General features: G+C 43.7%; 1 protein-coding gene across 1 annotated transcript in view; it reads left to right on the forward strand.

The window, feature by feature from the left end:
- The first annotated feature begins 576 nt into the window (after positions 1 to 576).
- The window catches only part of PRSS16 (serine protease 16), a 41779-nt gene continuing 16825 nt past the window's right edge, over positions 577 to 25530 (forward strand). Inside the window, exons 1-7 of the mRNA XM_073598676.1 lie at positions 577 to 734; positions 7183 to 7361; positions 9903 to 10002; positions 13680 to 13809; positions 16010 to 16133; positions 19745 to 19822; positions 21521 to 21568. Of these exons, the coding sequence (XP_073454777.1) occupies positions 674 to 734; positions 7183 to 7361; positions 9903 to 10002; positions 13680 to 13809; positions 16010 to 16133; positions 19745 to 19822; positions 21521 to 21568 (720 nt within the window). The 5' untranslated portion in view covers positions 577 to 673. The remainder of the gene's footprint in view (positions 735 to 7182; positions 7362 to 9902; positions 10003 to 13679; positions 13810 to 16009; positions 16134 to 19744; positions 19823 to 21520; positions 21569 to 25530) is intronic.

The raw sequence follows: 25530 nt of genomic DNA on the forward strand, positions 1-25530 counted from the left end.
TCAGCGCATGCGTGAACTTTTGTGCAATGGACTTGTGTACACACGATCGGACTTTCCGGAAAATTTGAGAACCTGCTCTCAAACATTTGTGGCCAGAAATTCTGACAGCAAATGTTCGATGGAGCCTACACACGGTCCGACAACAAGCTCACATCCAACATTTTCCGTCGGAAAGTCCGACCGTGTGTACGCGGCATAAGACTCCATGCACACTGGTTTAAAAAATGTTGCTTGTACAGGAGTTTTGTGTTCTGCCTGTAGAAGCAGATCAATGTTATCCTATGTGTCCATACACATTAGGACGTTAAGAGGCATATTTTAAGTTTAACGTTTAGAGGCAGAAAAAAAAATACCCTTCTGGTTTGCGTTTCTGATTGGAGCTTGGAGGCAGAAAAAATGTAAAAGGTAAACGTTTTTTTACTCCCGAGAGTAAAGACGTTTTTTTTAAGCCCAGTGTGCATGAAGCCTAAAAGTGAACTTCGCCTTTGTATCAGATTACTCAGAACTGTAGTCACATGCTTTCTGCTTCCTCTGCAAAAACACAAAGCTGAGTCTGCAGGCTGTACAGCCAATTAGAAGTTTGGGGGAAGTCTGGGGATCATGTGACTTCCCTTTAATCATGTGATCCATAGACAATGCTTGTGAGTAGGAAGTTTTTGCTTTCTTTTGTGAAATGGCCAGGCTGGTGCTGTGTGTGTTGCTGGTGGTTCCCCTCCTGGGGGGCTGTGATGGGGGTGAGTACAATAAGAAACAGAAAGTTACTTATTATTGTTTTTAGGTTTATTGTTTTGCTTTCTATTATGATTTTAGGTGTTTTTTTTTTTTTTATATGTATCCTGAACGCATGCACAGCATTTTCTAGTGCACATAACTTTTGATCACAAGTTATCGATCGCATCTCTGTTCCCACCATGTATTCTCATGATCAGATTGACCGAAATATAGGCTGATCGTATTCATAAACAAAGTATCTCCGTGCTCCTGATGCAACACGATTGAATAATTTTCCACCCTGACTGATTTTTTTAATGCATGTTGCAATGGACTTTGTATTGAATGTGTAAAAGATTTCATACTACACATCAACACGTGTTTAACTTTCTGTGTTTTTAATGGCTTTCGATTAATTGCAATAGAAAACGCATCAAGCAAGAATGCAAAGGGGCGAGGGGGAGGCTTTCTGTAGTTCACAGAAGAAAGATTTCTGTAGTGCATAGAGAAGGAGGATTTCTGTAGTACACAGAAACTGTGGCGGCCCGTCCATAAGGGGCGCACGGGTGCTGCCCCCCCCCCCCCCCCCCCCATAACGGGTTTGTTATGGTGTGTGTTGTGTTTTTATTTATTTATTTATGCACGTGATTAGAGCCAGAGGGTGGACCAAGTTGTGTGACGATAGTGAGTGAATATTTGCTATTGTAACACTGATTCTGCCGCCCAGCCAATCAGGAAGTGGGTCCTGAGTCCCGTTTCCCTATTGGCTGAGGGAAGAGACGCACGGTGAGGACACCACCGCGATGCAGAGAAGGAAACGCAGGGGAAGCAGGCTGCTCGTCGCCCGGAGTAAATGTTGTAGGTGATCGATCGACCACGAGGGAGGGGCTTCTGCTGCATCCCCCCCAAGAAAATGTACCACCAGCCGCCACTTTACAGAAAGAGAGCTGGCCAGACAAGGGAGGCTTTCTGTAGTGCATAGAGGGGAGGCTTTGTGTAGTTTACAGAAGAGAACTGGACAGAGGGGGAGGTGTTCTGTAGCTCATTTAGGAGATCCGGTTAGGGAGGGAGACGTTTTGTAGTTCACTGAGGAGAACTGGATGGAGAGGGAGACGTTTTGTAGTTCACTGAGGAGAACTGGATGGAGAGGGAGACCTTTTGTAGTTCACTGAGGAGAACTGGACGGAGAGGGAGGCCTTTTGTAGTTCACTGAGGAGGACTGGACGGAGAGGGAGGCCTTGGGTAGTTCACGGAGGAGGACTGGACGGAGAGGGAGGCCTTGGGTAGTTCACGGAGGAGGACTGGACGGAGAGGGAGGCCTTGGGTAGTTCACGGAGGAGGACTGGACGGAGAGGGAGGCCTTGGGTAGTTCACGGAGGAGGACTGGACGGAGAGGGAGGCCTTGGGTAGTTCACGGAGGAGGACTGGACGGAGAGGGAGGCCTTGGGTAGTTCACGGAGGAGGACTGGACGGAGAGGGAGGCCTTGGGTAGTTCACGGAGGAGGACTGGACGGAGAGGGAGGCCTTGGGTAGTTCACGGAGGAGGACTGGACGGAGAGGGAGGCCTTGGGTAGTTCACGGAGGAGGACTGGACGGAGAGGGAAGCCTTGGGTAGTTCACGGAGGAGGACTGGACGGAGAGGGAGGCCTTGGGTAGTTCACGGAGGAGGACTGGACGGAGAGGGAGGCCTTGGGTAGTTCACGGAGGAGGACTGGACGGAGAGGGAGGCCTTGGGTAGTTCACGGAGGAGGACTGGACGGAGAGGGAGGCCTTGGGTAGTTCACGGAGGAGGACTGGACGGAGAGGGAGGCCTTGGGTAGTTCACGGAGGAGGACTGGACGGAGAGGGAGGCCTTGGGTAGTTCACGGAGGAGGACTGGACGGAGAGGGAGGCCTTGGGTAGTTCACGGAGGAGGACTGGACGGAGAGGGAGGCCTTGGGTAGTTCACGGAGGAGGACTGGACGGAGAGGGAGGCCTTGGGTAGTTCACGGAGGAGGACTGGACGGAGAGGGAGGCCTTGGGTAGTTCACGGAGGGGGAGGCCTTGGGTAGTTCACGGAGGAGGACTGGACGGAGGGGGAGGCCTTGGGAAGTTCACGGAGGAGGACTGGACGGAGGGGGAGGCCTTGGGAAGTTCACGGAGGAGGACTGGACGGAGGGGGAGGCCTTGGGTAGTTTACGGAGGAGGACTGGACAGGGTGGAAAACAGTGCTTGAGAGTTCATTGCAGCACAGGCAAAGTTATTAGGAGCTCTCTAGATTTTTAGCAGATCAATAGGTATTATTTATTTTTTTAGTGTATTTTTTTTTACTTCTCAAACACATATCACAAAACACTTTTCAGTGGAATAATTGACAAAACAAAAGGGAAGAAATAGTTTGTTGTTGGGGTGTACATACCCTTTAAGCACAGGTTTTGAAAGCTGTAATAAAATTAGAACATAAGTCAATGGAAAGTCACATTTGGAAGTGGACTCTCTATCTCTGGTCAGCACTTGTTACACATTATAGAATTTCTTGCATAAGTTCCTCCCTTGGCTGTTTGAGATGAGATGATATCAGTTACAAGAAGCTCCACAGACGCGTGACTCAGTTTGTTGTCAGACTGTGGGGTCCAAGTATAAAATCTGTATTACACGTCTCTGTTCTCCATGAGAAGTGCACTATGTTGTCAAAAGTTTAGGGACACCTGTCTTTACACGCACATGACGTTTAATGGCATCCCAGTCTTAGTCCGTAGGGTTCAATACTGAGTTGGTCTAACCTTTGCAGCTATAACAGCTTCAACTCTTCTGGGAAGGCTGTCCACAAAGTTTAGAAGTGTGTCTATGGGAATGTTTGACCATTCTTCCAGAAGTGCATTTGTTAGGTCTGGCACTGATGTTGGACGAGAAGGCCTGGCTTGCAGTCTCCGCTCTAATTCATCCCAAAAGGTGTTCTATTGGGTTGAGGTCAGGACTCTGTGCAGGCCAGTCAAGTTCCTCCACCCCAAACTCGCTCATCCATGTCTTTATGGACCTTGCTTTTTTGCACTGGTCTAAATCATTTAGTGGAGGGGGGATTATGGTGTGGGGCTTTTTTTTCGAGGGGTTGGGTTTGGCCTCTTAGTTCCAGTGAAGTGAACTCCAAGGCTTGGTTCACACTGGAACGTGCTGCAGATCACACAGGAGCGCTGTGCGTCCCTGTTCCCCGTTTCAGGGACGATTCTATGCCTGAATTCGGCCCTGAAATAGAGCCAAAGACGCACAGCGTTTCTGTGCAGTGCGCTGCACAGCCGCAACGGAGATATGTGAACCGGCTCCATAGGGAGCCAGTCACATTCTCCTGCTATGCGAATTAGATGCAGGGAAACCCGCATCTAATGCGCATAGGTGTGAACCCAGCCTTAAGGCATCAGCATACTAAGACATTTTGGACAATTTCACAATCCCAACTTTGTGGGAAACGTTTGGGGGCGGCCTCTTCCTGTTCCAACATGACAGTGCACAAAGCAAGGTCCATAAAGACATGGATGAGCGAGTTTGGGAATTGAGTCCTGACCTCAGGAGAGCGGAGACTGCAAGTCAGGCCTTCTCATGCAAAATCAGTGCCTGACCTCACAAATGCACTTCTGGAAGAATGGTCAAACATTCCCATAGACACACTCCTAAACCTTGTGGACAGCCTTCCCAGAAGAGTTGAAGCTGTTATAGCTGCAAAGGGTGAGCCAACTCAATATTGAACCCTATGGACTAAGGCTGGGATCCCATTAAAGTTCATTTGCTTGTAAAGGCAGGCGTCCCAATACAATATAGTGACAATATAGTGTATCTCTTCCCAACATCAGTAGTCCAAGGCTGACCTGACCATACACTTGTAGAAATCACATAAATCCTCCATCCATGCTACGCAGGGTGAATGGCAGAATATGCACTGATTGCTAGTGTATTCTGACAGCCACAGCACCCACGGCTGCCTGAATACCCAAACAATGACGGCATCTGATAGGACGCAATCACTATTCAGGTACAAATTTTCCACCCAACAAAAATATGAACTTAAGCTTCGTATTTTGGCCAATTCAGAAAGAATTAAGCCATGTATGGCTAGTTTGAAGCTGGACATACACAGATAATTTTTATTTTTTTTAATTTTTTTTTTATCCTGTGGCCTGAAAGAAAAATAAAATCTTACATCACTCACAATCTCTATTCTTCCATCAACGCTATACAGTGTGAATGAATTAATGAATGAATGGCTCCTGCTGCTCTCTAAGCCAGCCAGTAAGGAGGGAGAGACCTGGGAGAGCTGAGGCTCCCATGAACTTCGCTGGAGGAAGATCAGACTCGGCTAAGTATAAAGCCCCATACACACTACTAGATTTTCTGCAGATTTTTGTCTTCAGATTTACCAAAACCATGTAGTGCAAGGGCCTGCCTTATTGCATACAAATTGAAACTCTAAGGCTCGGTTCACACTAGGGGCGGCACGACTTGCAGGTCGCCTCACCGCACACGACTGCCACGGCGACTTGAAAAACGACTTCTGTATAGAAGTCTATGCAAGTCGCCCCCAAAGTAGTACAGGAACCTTTTTCTAAGTCAGAGCGACTTGCGTCACTCCAGTTCTATTGTACAGAATGGGAGGCGACTTGTCAGGCGGCTAGGTCACCTGACAAGTTGCCCCCGTGTGAACCGGCTCTTAAGGTTTGACCTCATATTAGATAGTTTTGGTAAATCTGAAGACAAAAATCTGCAGAAAATCGAACAGTGTGTATGGGGTCTACAAGTTTCAATTTGTATGCAATCAGGCAGGCCCTTGCACTACTTGATTTTGGTAAATCTGAAGACAAAAATCTGCAGAAAATCTAATGGTGTGTATGGGCTCTTGGGGGAAGGGGGAGCTGCACACAGGTGTTTTTTTTTACCTTCATGCATAGAATGAGCCTTTAGAACCACTTTAGGTCGTTGGGGTCAGGTTAACCATTTAGGATAGGTTACAGGTCAAAGATATTTGGGAATTACTGGGGTTGATTTACTAAAGGCAAATAGACTGTGCACTTTGAAAATGCAGTTGCTCCAGAGCTTAGTAAATGCGAGGAAGCTCCGCTGACTTCCATCATCCAATCATGTACAAGCAAAAATGCTGTTTTTCTATCTTCTTAGCATGTGAATGGGTGTTCTTTGTAATGTGAAGCCTCCCCTCCTTTACTAAGATTTGGAGAAACTGCACTTGCACAGTTGGTGTGCCTTTAGTATATCACGGGGGAAGGGTAATAAATGGCTTTAGTAAATCACCCCCACTATTTTGGCCCATTAACTCTTAAATGCTGAATACACAGTAAAAATAATTTTAAAGCGAGTTCCACCAAAAAGTGGAAGCACCGGTTATCTGCCTCCTCCCCCTACTCCAGTGCCACATTTGGCACCATTCGGGGGGGGGGTTTCTGTTTTTGACAGGTACCCGTCCCCACTTCCAAGTGATCTTGCCACGGCGAGTTCACACGGAAGTTTGTCCCCCCTCCTCCTTCTCCTGTCACCAGGCCATTCACAAAGCGCAGAGCAGTAGGGACCCGGCTGTGAAGCCACAAGGCCTCACTGCCAGTTTCCCTTAGAGACAATAGCGGTGGCAGCACCCGAGAGCCAATGGACTCCAGGACAGATAAGTGTCCCAATATTAAAAGTCAGGAGCTACTGTATGGGCAGTCTGCCAAGCATAGGTGTGCGCAGCCTATTGCATTAGGGTGTGCACCCCAAAGCTCAAACACACATTACCGATAACTCACAATGTTCATTCAGATAGGGAAGAGGCCGGTAAATTACATATTTACCGGCCCCTTCCCCCACTCATCCTAAAACATCTCCACAGTAACAGCTGTCGGGAAAGGAGAGGAGGGAAGCCAGAAGCGCTGTGGGAGGAAAAGGGGGGGGCAGTAGGGGGAATCTGTGCTGCACAGGGTGATTAGGGTGTGCCTGGGCACACCTGGCACACCCTGTGCGCACACCTATGCTGCCAAGATTTTAACTACATTGTAACTCTTCTATCTTGGATCAGAGGGATAAAACTTCTGTGTGAATATGCAGGAAGTTTAACCACTTAAAGTCTAAGCCTTTTTCTGACACTTGTTTCTTACAGTTAAAAATCAGATTTTTTTGCTAGAAAATTACTTGGAACCCCCAAACATTTATATATATTTTTTTAGCAGAGACCCTAGGGAATAAAATGGCGATTGTTGCAATATTTTATGTCACACTGTATTTGCACAGTGGTCTTTCAAATGCAATTTTTTGGGAAAAATACACTTCAAAGAATTAAAAAAAAAAAACAAAACCGTAAAGTTAGCCCAATTATTTTTTTTAATGTGAAAGATGATGTTACGCCGTGAGAATCGTGATCTATCTTCTAAGCAAAAAAAAAAATCGCGATTCTCATTTTAGCCAGAATCATGCAGCTCTAGCAATTTCCCCATCACCCTATCTTCCCTTCTTCTCCAGCCTGGAACCAGAGACAGCTTCGGAAGAGGATTCACCAGCTACGTGAGATTCAGTACTTCAAATCTTTCTACAGTCGCCTAGGTGTTCCCAAAGGAGCACCTTATGTGCCTGCAGTTGAAGGCTACATCACACAACCTTTGGACCACTTCAACCGAAGAAACAATGCCACCTACAAGCAGGTCAGTAAATACAACTATTGATTATATGATGAGTATTTGAGTTGAGGACCTGACGTGGCACGTGCATTGGTTTAGTTCTTCAGCTCTCTTGGGTACAAGGGCTCTATCAAAGGCGCAAAGCCAATAAACATGAAGTGTGCTGCACCCAGGTCTGGATTGTATTTAGGAAATGATGCCATTTCCCTAAGGGATGGTAGGCCGCAGTTGGACTGGTGGGAGCACCTGAGGCCTGCTCACCCTCGCTTAAAGTTGAACTTCAGGCACAAAATACTTTCATTTTAGATATAGACTTTGCATTTAATGAAAAATATATAAATCTATTTAGTAAGCACCAAACGCCTTTTTTTGAAACCCAGATAGTACCTTGTAAAAATGGCAGTGACCTCATCACTGTGCTGTACGTGGCCTGTGCAATGTGTAGCTGTGTGTGGATTTCTGCAGGTCCATTCATTACAGCAGGGGGTAGAGAGAAGACCAGTCATCCTGCACAAGAGAGAGAGAGAGAAGCAGTGCCCGGTCTTTATTACAGGAGACTCTGGCACAGAGGCAAAGTACAAGAGCCTTTTCATTATAAATAAACAAATGAAAAAAGAGCACATGGTTTTTGTATTTAGACAATAAGCGCATAGCTTTAACCTTAAAGTGGTAGTAAAGTGTTTTTAAAAAAATCTGGTCCCTGCAAGGTAATGTCATAATGTGCTAGTATGCATCACATACTAGCACATTATGAAAGACGTCCCTTAAAACAAAGCCTTTTAGTGGCGCACAGTTACCACTGCCTGGCAATCCATCTTCACCCGGTCTTCCTTCAGGGTGGCCGTTTGAATGGCCAAGTTAGGATGACATCGCAATGAAGATAAAAATAGTGACAGGGGAGGGCAAAGCTTGTGATTGACAGCCTCAGCTGTTTTCCCTTTGTGCTATGTAAAGGGGGGTGTATGTCCAGTCAGTTTTGCCCTACCAGATTGAAATTTACGGACACCGCCAAGTTTTTACTGACATTTCCACAAGTTACAAAATTACAGCTTTAAGTGCAAATTTCAGTATTTGGGCTACAAACAAGTACAATATGCAAGCAATGTGATTTAAGGTAGATATTAAGGTGTAATGGAAATTTGTAAGTTCTGTATATAATTGTATTGTATTGTATTTTGTATGTATTGCACACTGCCCTCACTGTGCACACGGCACTAATAATGTTTTCAGTACATGTTTACATTCTTTTGAGTCCTGATTAGAATTAGCCTGCCTATGTAACGCCCCTTGTTACCATAAATGTACAATTGTAAAATTAATGTGATACCTACGTAATCATGTGTATAAACACCTTCAATTACGTCATAATAAAGCAGAACAGTTATTTGGAAAGATGCTGAGCGTATCTTTTGTGTCTGTTCTCTACTGCAGTAGTTATTATTAATTTGGAACCACTAATCAATATGAGGATAGGAGTTGCCTATCATCAATTTAACCAAGTCAAAGGCAAAAAAAATATTTATTATTTTCTTTTCACTATAGCAAGTAAGTAGCTCAGGGACAGGACTCCGGAGGGCAGGAAATTAGAATAGGCAGCACACACATGAAATTGACACTGGCAGCGGTGTGCAACAGCATAGATGATGATGACGCCTCACCGACACGTCCCCTTCTGAGTGACAGTCTCTCCACATCAGGTGGTCCCTTCAGTCCACTCCAGTCCACAGAGCACTGACAGTCCTGCTCCCGGCTTGCCTTGCTCCCGTCCTGCAGACTTGCATAGGAGGCTCAGGCCACTCCGCTTGGCTCCCTTGCACTGTGACATCACACAACACATTCAGGCACTGCCTCCGCCAGATCAGCCCCGCTGGCATTGCCACCCAAATACACTGTAGCATGCACTCAGATGGTCTTGGCCAGCCCTGGACTGAAACTGCGCATGCACAGTTTCGCGTTGAGCATCACAACCATATTTTTTACTGCCTTTTGCTGTCGCTGCCATTTACTGGCAAGAGAAAAGTGCCCATATTTTTTACTGGCTGCCAGTAAAAATACTGACCGGCAACACTGGGTGTGTCCCTTCCCTCCAATCAGCTCTCCTTACTGATGTAACTTCAGCTCCCCATCCCCGGTTCAGAGCTGAGAGATCTTGTGTAAATTCTGCACTTTGGGTGTAGGGGAAATACAGCTGTAGATAAACAGATAAAACTTACAAGAAGTGACTTGTAATCTCTGTGCATCCTCTGAGGCCAATAACTTCGCTGGGTATATGTAAGGGTTTACAACCACTTTACGGACAGATTCGCTTTGACAAACTTTGGGCACTGTGGATGCGGACATGTCTCTGTTCACCATTAAACAGAGCTTACAGAGGCTGTGTGTAGTGAATCTATAACTTTTAGGTGTATTGCATCACCTGGCCCAATATAATTTAATTGCTGTGGGCATGGCTGCCATGTTCCTTCTTTTGATGCCTGTCTGTATGTATATGAGTCCTTGGAGCCAGTTGCTGATTGTTCTGACATGTTTCTTCATCTTGCTCTTCCTCCATCTCTCCCTATTTAGCGGTACTGGATCAACGAAGAGTTCTGGCAGCGTCCAGGTGGACCCGTGTTCCTGTACATAGGTGGAGAAGCTGCCGAATCTGAATTTTCTGTCTTGTCAGGTTGGTAGAACAGAACACAACATTCCACCTAATCCTCTGATAGACACCTACTTAATCCTACTTTATAAGTACATAGCTGAGAAGAATGTGCAAGTCTATCCAGCTAGGAATACTGCAATGTAGTAAGAGTGAGAATCGTTTATCATGTATGTATGACATAAGGAAAGTTTGCCATGTAAAGGGGTTGTAAAGGCAGAAGGTTTTTGATCTGTGTAGCAGACCCCCTAACATTTACCTGAGGTCACCCTATGTGTATGAGTATGGAGTACATTTATTAAGGCAGCTCTGGCGTCTCTTCCAATTTCTTCTCCCTCCGCTGATGTCTTCTGCCTCCCGATGTCTTGACACTCTCTCCCACTGTAATGCAGGGTCCGCTGTGTGCCATTACTTATATAGGCATGGGGCGTGGCCACCCAGTGACATCATAAAGGCCTCCTGATGCCCGGTGCATAATGGGGTTGTGACGATAAGCACTTCGCCCGCAGACCCCGACAACCATCAGCCAGGGTTGTTGGGAAGAGGGCCTTGTCCTCCTCAACACCAGACCCCCCCCCTCCATGTTGAGGGCATGTAGTCTAGTATGGGGCTGCGCGCTCGGATATGGATTTTTTTTTTTTTTTTGTGGCGTTGGGGTTCCCCTTAAAATCCATACCAGACTGAAGGGTCTGGTATCATTTAAGTCTAAGTTCAAATATGGCATACCTAGGATATTTGACACCCAGAGTGGATTATTTTACAAATAATGATGGCTAAAAAAGTGGACTGTCCCATTACAATAGTCGTAGATTAGGATAGTATCCCCTTGTATTGATGCTGAGTGGAGAAGTGCCCATTTACAGTACATATGTGGTCAGTGGGAAAATGTCATGTTACATTGGTGGTCAGTGGGGAAAAAAAGCCTCTTCGTACTGGTTATCAGTGCTGAAATGACCTCTCACATTGGATGTGAGTGGGAAATTTGGGGGGGGAGAACCTCACGCCAATTTTTTTTTTAATTTTATTTTTTTTTTCATTTTGACGGGGGTTTCACTTTAAGATCCTCAGCACACAAGCCCTGCCGCAAGTCAGATCATCATGATCCGACTTCTGGTGCAACTTCTATTCAAATCAACGGGCTCCAATAGGGAACCATTGATTTTGAATAGAGGCATGAGAAACGCTGCTAAAAGCTAGCGCAGCTAAACACGCATTAACGCCAATGAAAAAAGCTACTAAAAGCACGTTTTTACAGCGCTTTTGGGGCGTTGGTAGTGGCATTGCATCCCATTTTTTCTAACGCTCGTGGTGTGCATGAGGCCTAAGTATCAAATACATATGTTTTTGTTCAGTCTCCCATACTGCCCTGAGAGAATGGGATTCCGAATGAGAAAAACCTGACAGTTCATCCTAAAGATGGCATTCTAAATGTGACCAAAATGGCTTTTTTTTTTTCAGCGGGAACGCGGGGAACGTAGTTCTGGTACCTCCAGCACTAAATATATGTAATGGCAAGGGGTGCTGGGGTGTGCTGCAGGGTCTATTGATGCTGGCTACTGGGGGATATGTTCTAGCTGGAGGGGGTCTATTGTTGCTGGTGGGGGGACCTACTATTGCTGGGGGTGGATCTTATATTGCTGGGGGGTCAGTTGTTGCTGGGAGAGATCTACTGTTAAGGGGGGGTGTCTATTGATGCTGGCTGTGGGGATATCTGTTGCTGCCGGGTGTCTATTGTTGCTAAGGGGGACATTTTGTTGTGGGTGATCTGCTTTTCTTCTTATCATACTTGCTTCCCTTCTCTAAAAGGGCAGTACTGGGAGGTGGGTAGGGGGTGGAACCAAGGAACTGTGCTTGGAGGTCGGTAGGGGCAGAGAAAAGGGGTGACTCGGAAAAGGGGATATCCTGCACCTATACTTTGAGAAAAAAAGCCCTGGCGACCAATCATAGTTTATTAAAAATACCCGTCATTATTGGGATTATGCAAGAAGTTGGATCTTCAGTGTACTCAGTACATTAATATGCAGTGCTCCATTTAGTAAAGGAAGGTTTTACTTTTTAAGCTTATTGAGAAAGAAACCCCTGTGCTACCTGTGTGATACAAACTCTAAATACAACGTGTGCTACTATTCAATATTGATCCTTAATCATGCTATAAATACATACATACATATTTACAAATGTGTGGTTGCTGCAATATCTATAGGTTTTCCCACCATGCAATAATAAAATCAATTGACTTAAGAAGTCACGTGTCGTGACGTAACACGTAAGGCGTCTTGACCAGAAGTGAAGTGAGAGATTATTTTACAGTTTCCTGACTTTTTTTTTTAGGCATTTTTTAACCATATCTGCAGAACTGGGTGGGGGGGGGGCAATGGAATAAGCAGCTGAAGGCCTCTTGCACACGGGGTCATTTAGATGTAATGCATCCCTCTTCTGCGCTCCTGAGCATTAAAGCATCTAATGTTGTAAAGCGCTGCGTAAACTGTCGGCGCTATATAAATCCTGTATAATAATAATAATAATAATAATAATTAAAGTAACACACAGGGCCCTAAATGCAGGTACCACCTTGTCCAGCTGCAGTCTGCCATCATTTTTGACAGATTGCAGGTAGTGGGGCTGGATACTGCACCTCTCCTTCCCGGGCACACTAAAATGCTGGGAGAGACACATGGCACCTAGATAGCCCCATGTGCGTGGGGCCTAAAAAGTAAGCACTGTAAAGTAGGCAAGCATATTAATGCAGAGGAGATGAAGTGTCCTGGCCGCTGCACACCTCACCCGACCGTATGGTTAGCAGATAAAAGTAGCCTCAGCTCACTCCATCAAACCATGTTCTAACGCGTTTCATCCCGTCCGTGGAGCTTAAACATGGGGCGTGGCCTTGGAGTGAGCTAAGGCTGCTTTTATCTGCTAACCATACGGCAGGGTGAGGTGTGCGGCGACCGGGACACTTCTCTTTGTCTCTTATGCATGCTTTGAGTCAGGACCGACTCACCCCCAGCCTGCACTCTCAGTAAACAGCAGCATCCACCTCACAGGACTTCGGTAGCCTGAGCGGGGCTCCCACGCAAAACCCAGGGTCACTGCATATTATTGGACGAAGGATGCTGTAGCATAGGCATGTTAAAGGCAAAAGTAATTTAAAGGTGAACTAACCCTTTTATTTATCAAATTTGATGTGAAAGGAATAGGGTTGATCACATTAATTTTATTCTATAACGTTCACATTTTTACATGCATGCTGTTCCATAGTTTTGTTACAATTAATGTAGAGATTTTGTAGATTACCCATTAGAGGCAAAGCTGATTAGCCACAACCAGCACTCTACTTCCTGCTCCTCTTCTGGGTTGAATGACATCCAGCGCCTTTTATCCCACTCCCTGTGAGCCCTGGGTGTCAAGGCTCCGCCCTTCACCCCGGACTCGCAGGAGAATGCTACAGAGAGTGGCCCATCATAATTTCGGTGTGCTTCCCTTTGCAGCATTTGGGATCTGCCAACTTCAGAGAATGAGGTAAAGAGGACCTGTGATGTTACTGGACTGAAGACAACTTAATTGATTTATTTTGTTAGTGTTGGGGAGCTCCAGGATCAGTTAGGGGCTAGCAGAGGGAAGACCTGCGCTTAGAATTGGGCTTGGATCCTGTCCACTTGGAGGTATAGAATATGCTGACAAGGACATTGTGTTTCATCTAGGAGAGCATGTTGAGCTGGCACAGAAGCATCGCTCACTCTTGGTGTCCCTTGAACATCGGTATTATGGAGCCAGTATTAACCAAGATGGCCTCACCCTGGAAGGGATCCGATTTCTGTCTAGTCAGCAAGCGTGAGTATTATTGCACTGACACACCACACACTGATAGGAGGAGAATCTTTCCTTATTATGAGGCTCTAATGGAGATTTATAATGGCAAGCTACTGTTAAAGTCAGAATTTTTCTGTTGCCTACTATACCATAAAAAATATATGAAAATATATGGCCAAAAAGCTGTGGTCATGGGGAAAGAAAACACGCACACAGAATGGCTGCGAAAAAGTACTCTTGTCTATTCGATAACTTGCAATAGGTTTAGTACAGCTAAGAGAGAAAGTTAGATCGTCTGTCAGCTACTTAAGACCATGCATCTCTGTGCCTAGCACCAAGGTCATAGTTTGCTATATGCCTAGAAAGTAAAAAATGTTATCCTTTATTTTCTAACGAAACTGCAGCTGAAAGGAAACTTTTAAGGGAGAACCATATATGACAAAAATATAGAATAGTCTTTAAAGCAGAACTCAGTGAGGCCGACTTGCTCTACACTACACATGTCGCTGGCCACACTTTAATGTGAGCTGCAAGGTTCTTTCAGCAAAAATAGCTTTAGTCAGTGACAGGTCAAATGACTGGGCTCTCTGCAGGCATGATCCCAGGAACCAACATTTTCAGCTGGCGATTCCCTTCTCCCCTCCCACCACTGCAATTCCTGGGCTCTGCCGCCTGATTGCAGGGCCTAGGAATGATGCGACCAGCGGAGGCAAGACTACACAGAGAGGACCTGAAGTTGCTCCTCCTGCTCTGTGACCCCTGAAACTGGAAGTGATCAGGATTTTGTCACTTCTAGGTTTTATTGGCTGCACTGGAGGCCAAAGGACAGATTCGGGGTATAATAGACCTCAAATCTGTCGTGGCCCATGCTTTTGTTGTTCATCCCTTGTGAAATCAATAAAGCTTGAAAAAAAAAAAAAAAATTAAAGCGACCAGTGTGTATATAAAAAATAAAAAAAAGTTTCAAATAAAATAATAAAAAAATTCAAAGCGCCCCCCTTCCGCCGTATTTATGCTTAAACACGAACACATAAGTAAGTCCTGCACGCATATGTAAACAGTGATTGCACCACATGTCGGGTATCGTCACGAACGTTGGAGCGAGAGCAATCATATTAGCTTTAGACCTCCTGTGTAATTCTAAACTGGCAACCTGTAAAGGCTTTTAAAGTGCTGCTAATGGAGATTTTTAAGTACCGTAGTTTGGCGATATTCCATGGGCGTGGGCAGTTTTAAAGTGTGACCTGTTGGGTATCTATTTACTCGGCGTAACATCATCTTTTATATTTTAACAAAAAATTAGGTATTCTAGTGTGTGTGTGTGTGTGTGACCACTGCGCAAATTCCATGTGACATATAATAAATTGCAACACCCACCATTTTATTCTCTAGGGTCTATGCTAAAAAAAAAATCAATGTCTGGGGGTTCTAAGTAATTCTGTAGAAAAAAAAAAAATACAGATTTTTATATATAGGAGAGAAATGTCAGAATTGCCCTGGGTGGGGGAACTGGTTAATAGCACTGTGTAGAGTCCCAAACATCCCTGTACCTTTTATAAATGTGCAGACTTTCTATTTTTTTTTTAAATCAATATTAAGGCCATCTCATGAATGTCCCGTTATGCCTGGTACACCCAATAAGATTATTAGACAAATGATTGTCCGCTTTATTTTATTTTTTTGCATGCTAATCTCCATATCGAAAATGAAAAGGTTACTAAAGTTACAAAATTCTCATACGACATAATAGAAATTCAGAAGTAATTTATTGTATTTTTGGAGGAATACTGTACTGATTATACAAAAATCGTACGATTTGGTATCATACGAGAAATATTTTCATGCTCGTCCCATCCGATAATTTCACATAAAATTGTTGTGATTTGGCTCTCGAAAGCTGTGTACTAACGATCAGATTATCGTATGATCGCTTTGAAAGCAGTATTTTGTGTACGATTTTGTGATCGTGTTTGCGGGTCTTCAGTCTTCTCAAGTATGCAAAATTAGGACTTCATCTAGATTTGGCCATTTCAGCAGGGACAAGCCGAATTTTAATCCACGTGTGGCTGTCCCTTTTTCACAAAAGTCGATCGCTAGATTGACCTTCTTTTGAGCGTGTTGTGTGAGGTGTGTTGGGTTTTTTTTTTTTTCGCTCAGCCCTTTGGCTGATTAAAATAAGGGGCATCTATGCCCAGCTTAACTTTTTTTTTTTCTCTTTCAGACTTGCAGACTTGGCTTCCTTTCACATGTTCATCTCCCAGAAATACAATCTGACTCGGAACAACACCTGGATCTGTTTCGGAGGCTCCTATCCCGGATCTCTGTCTGCTTGGTTTAGACTGAAGGTGAGCCTCTAGTTCTGCATATAATGGCAGTGTGGGCAGTACAGTGGCTTGGTGGCTGGCACTTATGCCTTTACAACAATGGGGTCCTTTGTGTAAATTATGGCCAGGACACTGTTTGCATGTAGTGAACGTGTTCCCACTGTGCTTGTGTGGACATCCTCCTGGTACTACAGCTTCCTCCCGCACTCCAGAGACCAGCTGGTAGGTTGGTTGATTAGCATGATGTGTGCACAAGTCTATTAATCCTTACTGCAGCCTCTTATGGCAGACTCTGCTAACTAGGGATGCACAGATACCGAGTATTTTCATGAGTTCTCGCAAAAAATGCTACCGATACCCAAAAACGAAAATTTGCGGTGCGATTTGTGTCCATACAAAATTAATGTGTGTTAATCGCACTGTAAAGAATGCCATGTAATTTGAAAAGGAATGCAGTGTGATTCCTGTCCAAATCGCATGCAGTTCCCCCCACCACTCCTGTGTGAACCCAGGCTTGTCATAATGATTTTGAGTCTAAGTTCACACAGGAGCGGTGAGGGAAACCTGCCTAAAAAGTGCTATAGGACATAGATAAATCAATTCCAATATAAAATACAACAATCAATTGACCAATGTGAGGCATTAATAATAAAAACATAAAAAACTGATAGAGTCCATAATGCAAGTTGATAGTGGCTTCTTGATGGCAGAGAAGAATTCCTTCACTGTTAACATAAAAACTAAAAAGCCAAAAAGTGTTAAGATATGAAAACTGCTCACCAGATGGATATGACCTCTTTAACCACTTGCCTACCGGGCACTTACACCCCCTTCCTGTCCAGCCCATTTTTCAGCTTTCAGCACTATCGCACTTTGAATGACAATTGCGTGGTCATGCTACACTGTACCCAAACACATTTTTTATCCTTTTCTTCACACAAATAGAGCTTTCTTTTGGTGGTATTTAATCGCTGCTGGGTTTTTTATTTTTTACCAAAAAAAAAAAAAAAAAACAGACCAAAAATTTTGAAAAAAAAAAAAGCTTTTTTACTTTTTTCTGTCAGTAAATTTTGTAACCGAGTAATTTTTCGCCTTCACTGATTGGTGGCACTGTATTTATTTATTATAATCAGGGTACTGATGGTCAGTGCCCTGATTATATCCCTAGATGTCCCCGCTGATTGGCTCTTCTCTCCTCACACTCTGTCAGTGCGAGGCGAGGAGAGCCGATTAGCAGCATCTCCTTGTTTACATGTGACCAGCTGTGATTGGACACAGCCGATCACATGGTTAAAGAGCCACGGATGCGGCTCTTTACAGAGATCGGGGTCGCGCCATGTCCTAGCAACACGGCGTGGCCGAAATCGCCGTGCTGCGCGCCCGTTCTTTGGACGCCATCATGTGATGGCGTCCCAGAACGGAAGCTGCACCGCCCCAAATGATGGCGGGGCGGGCTGCAAGCAGTTAATTTAAAAAGACGGTCGGGTAGGGAAATCCTATTAGGTACCCTTAGGTAATGGATGAATCCTCTGTGCTGTGTCCTCCTCTCCTCCAAGAATGAAACTCGGTGGTTATACCGACTGGGCACTATGCAGCCAGCCGGTATGAACATAGATTTAGACTTAAACTGTTTTCTAACTAATGAATGAATAGGGTCCCGTGATGGAAAAAACTTTGAGGTTCCCAATATATTTACCTCAATAGGTAAATAGGTCTGTACCACTCAAGTATGTGGCCAGACCAAGTTTATCAACTGGTTTGGTATTTTAATTAAAAAAATTTAATGATTTTTCATATTCTTAATTAAAATACCAAACCAGTTGATAAACGTGGTCTGGCCACATACTTGAGTGGTACAGACCTATTTACCCATTGAGGTAAATATATTGGGAACCTCAAATGTTTATTCCATCACGGGACCCTATTCATTCATTAGTTAGATTTAGACTTACACTGTTTTCTATGTTCATACCGGCTGGCTGCATAGTGCCCAGTCGGTATAACCACCGAGTTTCATTCTTGGAGGAGAGGAGGACACAGCACAGAGGATTCATCCATTAACTAAAGGTACCCAATAGGATTTCTCTACAGCGCATTAGACCGTCATTTTAATTAAAGAGGTCATATCTCTCTGGTGAGCAGTTTTCATATCTGAAAACTTTTGGTGTCGTTTTTATGTTAACTGTGAAGTAATTCTTCTCTGCCATGAAGAAGCCACTATCAACTTGCATTATGGACTCTATCTCCTTTTTATGTTTTTATTAATTATCTCACATTGGTATATTGATTGTTGCACTTTATATTGGAATTGATTTTATCTACGTCCTATAGCACTTTTTAGGCAGGTAGTAGTTACCTCATTTGCAATTTATTGCACATGTCACTTTATTCCATGTTATATGGCCTTTAAGATAAGGCACATATTGGTTACACAGCGCCCCCTATCGCCCATCTTCCTATCGCTATGGTAAGCCTGGGTTCACACAGGAGCCATGCGGGAAACCGCATGCAATTCGGACTGGAATCGCACTGCATTCCTGTTCAAATCACATGCAATTCTTTGCAGTGTGATTTGCTCCCATTCATTTTGTATGTATATACTTACCAGCACACTAAGGATCAGCACAGGGTGGCGTCCAAACGGTTTAATTTATTGCATGATCACAACACAAAAAGTGCAACGTTTCAGAGTCACGCAGGACCCCTTTGTCAGGCTTCATCACATGCCTGACAAAGCGGTCCTGCGTGACTCCGAATCGTTGCACCTTTTTGTGTTCTGATCAGGCAATAAATTAAACCATTTGGACGCCACCCTGTGCTGATCCTTGGTGTGCTGGCAAGTATCTACATTGTGATTTAAACCAGTATCCAGCTGGTTGTTGCTGCAGCACCCAACCTTTAGAGCTTATACCAGGAACGTGTGCGATGAGAATATGAAACATTCATTTTGTATGGGCGCAAATCCCATTACAAGGTATCGGTACTCTGTATCGGTGAGTACTTGTTGATTTAAAAAAAAAAAGGGGGGGGTATCGGTGAATCCCTACTGGTAACACTTATGGTTGAGTTCCTCTGGTACACATTTCAGGCATGGAGCCACCAAGAGTAAGGTTAGAATTTCACCAGCGATCACAACGCGGTAGTAGGGATGGGATGGGGGTAAAAGGTCAGCACTGTTAATCAGCATACTCGTTCTAGCTCAGTAATGCAGAACTTTAGAAGACTCTGGATTAGCATGACAGCCAGAAAACTAATATGTTCAAAAACAGAGGTCACTGATGCCAGTTAGAGGTAGACTTGCTGGTTCAGTCTAGTGTGAGCTGGTTTTACTTTTATTTCTTTATAAATTGCAAGGAATTTGTTTTAGAGGGTCAACCCATCCAAAAGTTTCAATTTAAGATTAATGTTGGTGCACCACTGCTTTAGGATGACCAGATTGGGCAGCGCAGGAGAAATCGATTGGCTTATCTTGGCAATTATTTTATTTTTTTTTTTTTGCCTGTTTCGGTTTGAATAAAGACAGACTTCCAGTAGTTATGTGAGCAGCATTTAATACATCTCAAAGTTTTTTTAATATATATAAAGCTCATACTAGTCTTTTATACATTGTGTAATGTTTTGTTTTGTTGCAGTTCCCACACTTGGTTTATGCAGCTGTGGCCTCTTCTGCCCCCGTCAGAGCGGAGCTCAACTTCATAGATTATAACAAGGTACTGAAACATCTTGGCAATGCTTTAGTACAGGCTGATTCCACCCAAAACGATGCAAGTTGTTACATAAGTGGATTCAAGAATTGCCTCTGCTTGTGATTTGCACTTGAACGTCATCTCTGTTAACCAATATTAACAAGATTATCTGTTGTATTTTATATGCTGCCTCTTTTGCCTTTAAACGCTCCCTAAGGCCATCCACAAATGGCCTTCAGCATGTGCAAGAGCAGTGTGTACCACAAATTTTTACAGTGCATTTGCAAAGCTTTCACCCAGCGCTGAGCAAATTTCTTAAAACCTTTTTAAGTGGAACTAAATTCTAAGGCTTTATGCACACTGGATGTTTACAGCTGCTCCTAGGGGCGTCTGGCGATTTTTTTTTTTTTTTTTTCTCTTTTTTCTTTTCTGCCTCTAAACTCCCCTGCATGTTATCCTATGTGTCCATGCGCACACAGGTTTTTAGCAGAGTTTAGTGGCAGGAAAAAAAACAACCACTGCCAGTGCATCCAGGAGCAGCAGAGTTTTGGCAGAAAAACGCATGATGCTGCTAAACATGTCTAACGCAAGGCGCGTTCAGCACTTATTCATTTTGATAGCCTGATTAAATTTAAAATTCTGGCCTTTAAAAAAATGTCCAAACACCAAAGCTGCTATACTCAAACTGTTTTTTGAAAAAACACAGCTTGGGTGAATTTTTATTGCTGATTTTCTCCTGTCAGGAGAAAACGCGTTTTACAATAAATAAGTGTGCATGAGGCCTAATCTTTAAAAATACAAACATTTTAAGACACGCAACGCAGTGTCTCTTCTGAAAAAGATAAATCTACCTGCATACTTGGTCTTCTGTGGAATGCAGACTGAGCTGTGCAGTGCATGCACAGCTAAGTTTACATTCTGGCACAGTGCCCATGTTCTGAGATAACTGCACTCTTGTGCATGCATAGAAATGACTATATCCTGCACCGGCCCATCAAGATGGCTGAAGACTGGCACGCAGAAGAAGCCAGAGAGAAGATGTCAGTGCCAAGGAGGGACTTCATGGTGTCGGAAAGTTGAAGCAAAGATGAGTATCACTGAGTTGACTTCCGCTTTAAGATAATTCAAATTGTAAAACAGTGAGTAAACCGTAAATGTTAAGGCTTCACCATGATAACAGTTTAAAGCGGAGCTTTTTTTTTTTATAAAGTCAGCAGCTACAAGTACCATGGCTGCTTATTTTTTAATAAGGACACTTGCCTGTCCAGGGAGCCCACAACGTCGGCCCCCCGAGGCTGATGCGTCCGCTGGCTCGGGTGCAGGCGCCGCCATTCCAACTAGGAGAAACTGGCAGTGGAGCCTTCGGGCTTCACAGCCGGTTTCCTACTGCGCATGCGCTTTTGTGAATGGCCAGCTTGTCTTCTGGGACACGCACGGGTCCCAAAATGCAGTGGGGGTGAAGGAGGAGGGCTCGCCGCAGAAGAGGACATGACGTCCTGCGCCGCGGCCGAGCTAGGAAGGAAGTACACTTAGTACTTCAAAAAAGGTATAAAAGAATAAAAAAGAAAAAAATAGTTATCCAAAAACGAGGGGTGGTCTTTAGTTTAGGAAAAAGTGGGTGGAACTCCTGCTTTAAGACTGAAGATCCAGATGATCACAGCTGCCCATTGTTTTTTAAAGGAAATGGGTTCCATGGTATAAATCTTGTTTGTCTATTCACAGGTGGTGGCAGACAGCTTGTCAGACCCAGTCATTGGAGGATCTGAAAAGGTACAGTGAATGTATAATCCTTTTATATTGTAACTCTGTACAGGGCCGCTGATAAGGGGTAGCATATACCCTCCTGTACAGGGCCCAGACCCCCTTAGCAGCAGGAATGGGCACAGTTGCTGTAACCAATCCCCCTGTGGCCCTTCCTGCATTTAAAATGCTTCAGTTTGTGAATGACCAGGGAACCTGTACAGAGCGCTTCCTATTCATTTACTTTGCAGCTGAGACTGCAGAGAAAGGATTGAGGAATCTGGGTCCTCAATCTCTTTCTGTGTCCCAAAAGTGAGATGTTAGGTGTCTGTTTAGACACCTGATATTTCACCAACCCCCACAGAGCTGGTAAAAAAAAAATGTGAAAAAAAAAAATAGAATTATAAATTAAAAAAAAAAAAACATAATTAAAGGATAACTCCACCCTAACAATAAAATCGCTACATCTACAGCCATCCATGATATAAGCCTAACCTATCTAGCCCTATAAAGAAGAAATCGGTATACGTACCTTTTTTTTTTTTTTTTAAGCCGGTCCGGTCTCCAGTGGTGGAAGCTCTGCAGAGGACACAACCGACAACGGCTGTGAAATGATTGGGGAGTGACATCATCCATAGACTTACTATGGGGCTTCCGTTGTCGGCTGTGTCCTCTGAACCCACCTCCACAGCAAAGCCGCGGATGACAGCTCAGCGTGGGATCGGGTCTGATCGGCTTCTTAAAGGGTATGTATACTAATTTCTTCTTTTACAGGGTTAGATGTTAATGTTAGATTGTGGATGTCTGTAGATGTAGAGATTTTGGTGTTAGGGTGCACTTATCCTTTAAGGGCTCATTCTTAAAGGTATTTGGGTTGCATGAATGAGTGGTATGTTTATGCGGCTGGAGCCGCCTGTTAGGCTTGGTATATTGTTTCTGTCAGCTAGGCTGTATGAGGCCCCATGATTTCTAACAGCAGCCCAGACTCTGTGTGCCCATTGCTAAGACGCTCTGTGCTGGTGTAGCTTTAAATCAAATGTAGTCTTTTCAAATATTTTAGATACACATGTAAAAAAGACCAGTTTGCTTTATATAATCTTAAAGCGTTTGTTAACCCCAAACAAAAAAAAAAAAAACATCCTGCTCCGTTTAAAGCATGTTATACAGCACAGTGCCTGTGCTGTGTTATTTGGTCCTCTGTAACACCTAAAAAACCTGGCTGATCCTGCCAGTTTTTACTCTTCTGTATGTAAACTGACCACGATGTATCATGGCTGCTGAACCTTGACACTGTGGTCAGTTTATGTGCCTCCGTCATCCACAGCTCTCCTCTCTGCTCCCCCCCCCCCCCGCCTGGTAGTTAGTGACAGTGACCCCTTAGCAGCAGGAATGAGCCCCTCCTGCTGCTTGAATAACGCTAACATTTATGCACCATCAGTGATGTCTCCTATTGCAGTGTCCCCCTCTGTGTGATTTATTTTTAAAAAATGCTGTAAATGCCTAATTTCACGATCCATGATCACATGACCAGCTTACTCTGTCTCCTCCTCCCCTCCCGACTGACGTCAGCGGAGGAATTCGGCCCCTCCCACTGCATCTGTCAGAGGAGGAAAGAAGAGAGCCGGCCAGTCATGTGATCCCGGATTGCCGCTGTGAAATTGGGTATTTACAGCATTTTTTTTTTCTAAATGCCACACAGAGGGGGGGCACTGGAATAGGAGATGGTGCTGATGGTGCCTCTTTAATGCTTTAGCAACCTATTTTTTTGTTTTAGATTATAATTTACACAATGGTTGAGCTTCATCTCACAATGCAAGTCTATAAATTGGTTCATTCATCCATTGAAAATAAGGCACTTCCTGTGTGACTTGCAACTTATTATGATTGTTATAGTATATGTAAATCTTCACAATGGACTTCCTTTTTCGGTCTACGGAATATATCCTTGGAAGAGTTTTGCTAAATCTCTTCAAAAGGGGCAAAAAAAAGTCACCAGAAATCTTGTGATCTGATAACCCCTTCCTGGACACAGGAAGTTAAGGAGATGAGGCGAGGTTTATGTTCTTTGGAATCCATCAGAAATAAAGTAGGCAGGGCTGACACCACTTGCTTAGGATTTCAGAGCTGTGCTGTCAGATATAAAGTTTGGAGCATATTATATTTCTGGCGCATCAGCGGTTATTTTTCTGTACTTGCAGTGTATTTAAAGGGATTAAACTTGGAGAAATATACATGTATTCCAGGGATGTACTAAATATATTTTATTTCCCCTAGGCATTCATTTTATACAGAGCCTCAAAAAGTGGCAAAACTACAAATCTCTATAGCTAATCACTAGGCAGCAGTAATCTGTACAGTGTTTGCAGAAACGGGTCCCCATGGCAAGGCAGTGCTATTCTACATTCCATATTGACAGCTAGTAGTGTGCAGAGGTATGCGAAGATAGATGTCAGACTCGACTGTCATTGACCGCTCTGGTAGCCATTAAAGTGATACTAAACACACACTGTTTCATTTACATTATCCCTTCTATTTTTGTTTATGGATGATGGCACTAATTGTTTTAATTAAAAAAATCGAATTACCTTTTTCCTAATCGATGTACAGCTTTCAGATGACCCAGACCTTTCCCAGCCTGTCTGCATGCAAATATAACCAGGAGGAGCTTCTAGTCCTCTGCTGCTGGTCACATGTTCAAAATAAAAAAACAGTATAAAAATAATTTTTAATATCAATAAACTGTTTTAAATTGTCATACAAATATATATTCGAAATCAAATCTTTATTATTTTTTTGGATATAACATGGCGTGGGTGGATTTCTGCCAGTTACAGGACGCCCCTCCAGCCTGTATCTTAGAATAAGAGGGAGGTGAAGTCTCCATAAATCTACATGTAATATGCCGCGCCCCCCCCCCCCCCTGTTGTGTTTAGCTGGTATATGGCCACTTGTGTGACTCTATAGTCAGATGGGCTGCTCAGATGTGATGGGGAGGAAATGCTCAGCATAGAAACTCACTGAAAACTGAGCATGTGCAGAGGTCAGCACTGCTCTGCAAATTTCCTAGTTGAATTGGGGACATGGACAGAAGGGGGAGATAGAGATAGAGAGCAGTAGGATTAACAAGGTTTTTTGCAGAATACAGAAAACAAATCTCACATTTATTGATCCCTTTTTTTTTTTTGATGTGGGTTTAATGAAAATGTAAGGATCAGGACACAATCTGCATCGTTTCTGATCATGGAATCACAATAACTGCTGTCTAAAAGCTTTTTTCTGTGTGCACACAAATGGAAATGCAGTACAATGTTTAAAAAAAAATTAAAAAAACTTTTCATATTTTTGTCTATTTTATAGACAGCAAAAAAAAAAACTAGCGGTTTTATTTATTAAAACGTACTAAATTAAAGCCGTATATGTTCTTGCAGGAGAAAATGTGATTAGCTAGGTATATAATCCTAGCACTATTGTCAATTTAACCCACGCATATTGCCATTACTGAATTTGATCTGGGCTTCCAGCCATCAATGACCTAATAGAAAAGCAGTCATTATGGAAGGGAATGCTTTTAAATATGTAAATGTAATATCAAAAAATTATTTTAAACACTGCTATATAGTAAATCAAAATATGTACTCCCTGAAAATACACTGTACTGTTGCTTTAAACGGTTTTACGGGAAGGGGGTGCCACCCAGGGGACCAGTGGAACTGACCAAGGACTGCAGTGCAGTGTTAGCACAGACTGACATAATTATTGGCATTCATTTTAGCAGTATGCAGCAGAAAGTAAATTATCTGCTGAACTGTCTATGTTGCACCAAACGGAGCACTTGGCAGCAACCTGCGCCCAGCACTTCCTTTGGACAGTCCTATGCAGTGATGGTAAAGGAAAGATTACTGTAAAGTCTACTCCTTGATTAATCCTTGATGCAAATTGTACATTTTTTTTAACTTTTGCTTATCTAACTAACCCTTGGATCAGGGTTTCTC

Source organism: Aquarana catesbeiana, linkage group LG09, assembly GCF_042186555.1.
Source record: "Aquarana catesbeiana isolate 2022-GZ linkage group LG09, ASM4218655v1, whole genome shotgun sequence".
NCBI lineage: Eukaryota > Metazoa > Chordata > Amphibia > Anura > Ranidae > Aquarana > Aquarana catesbeiana.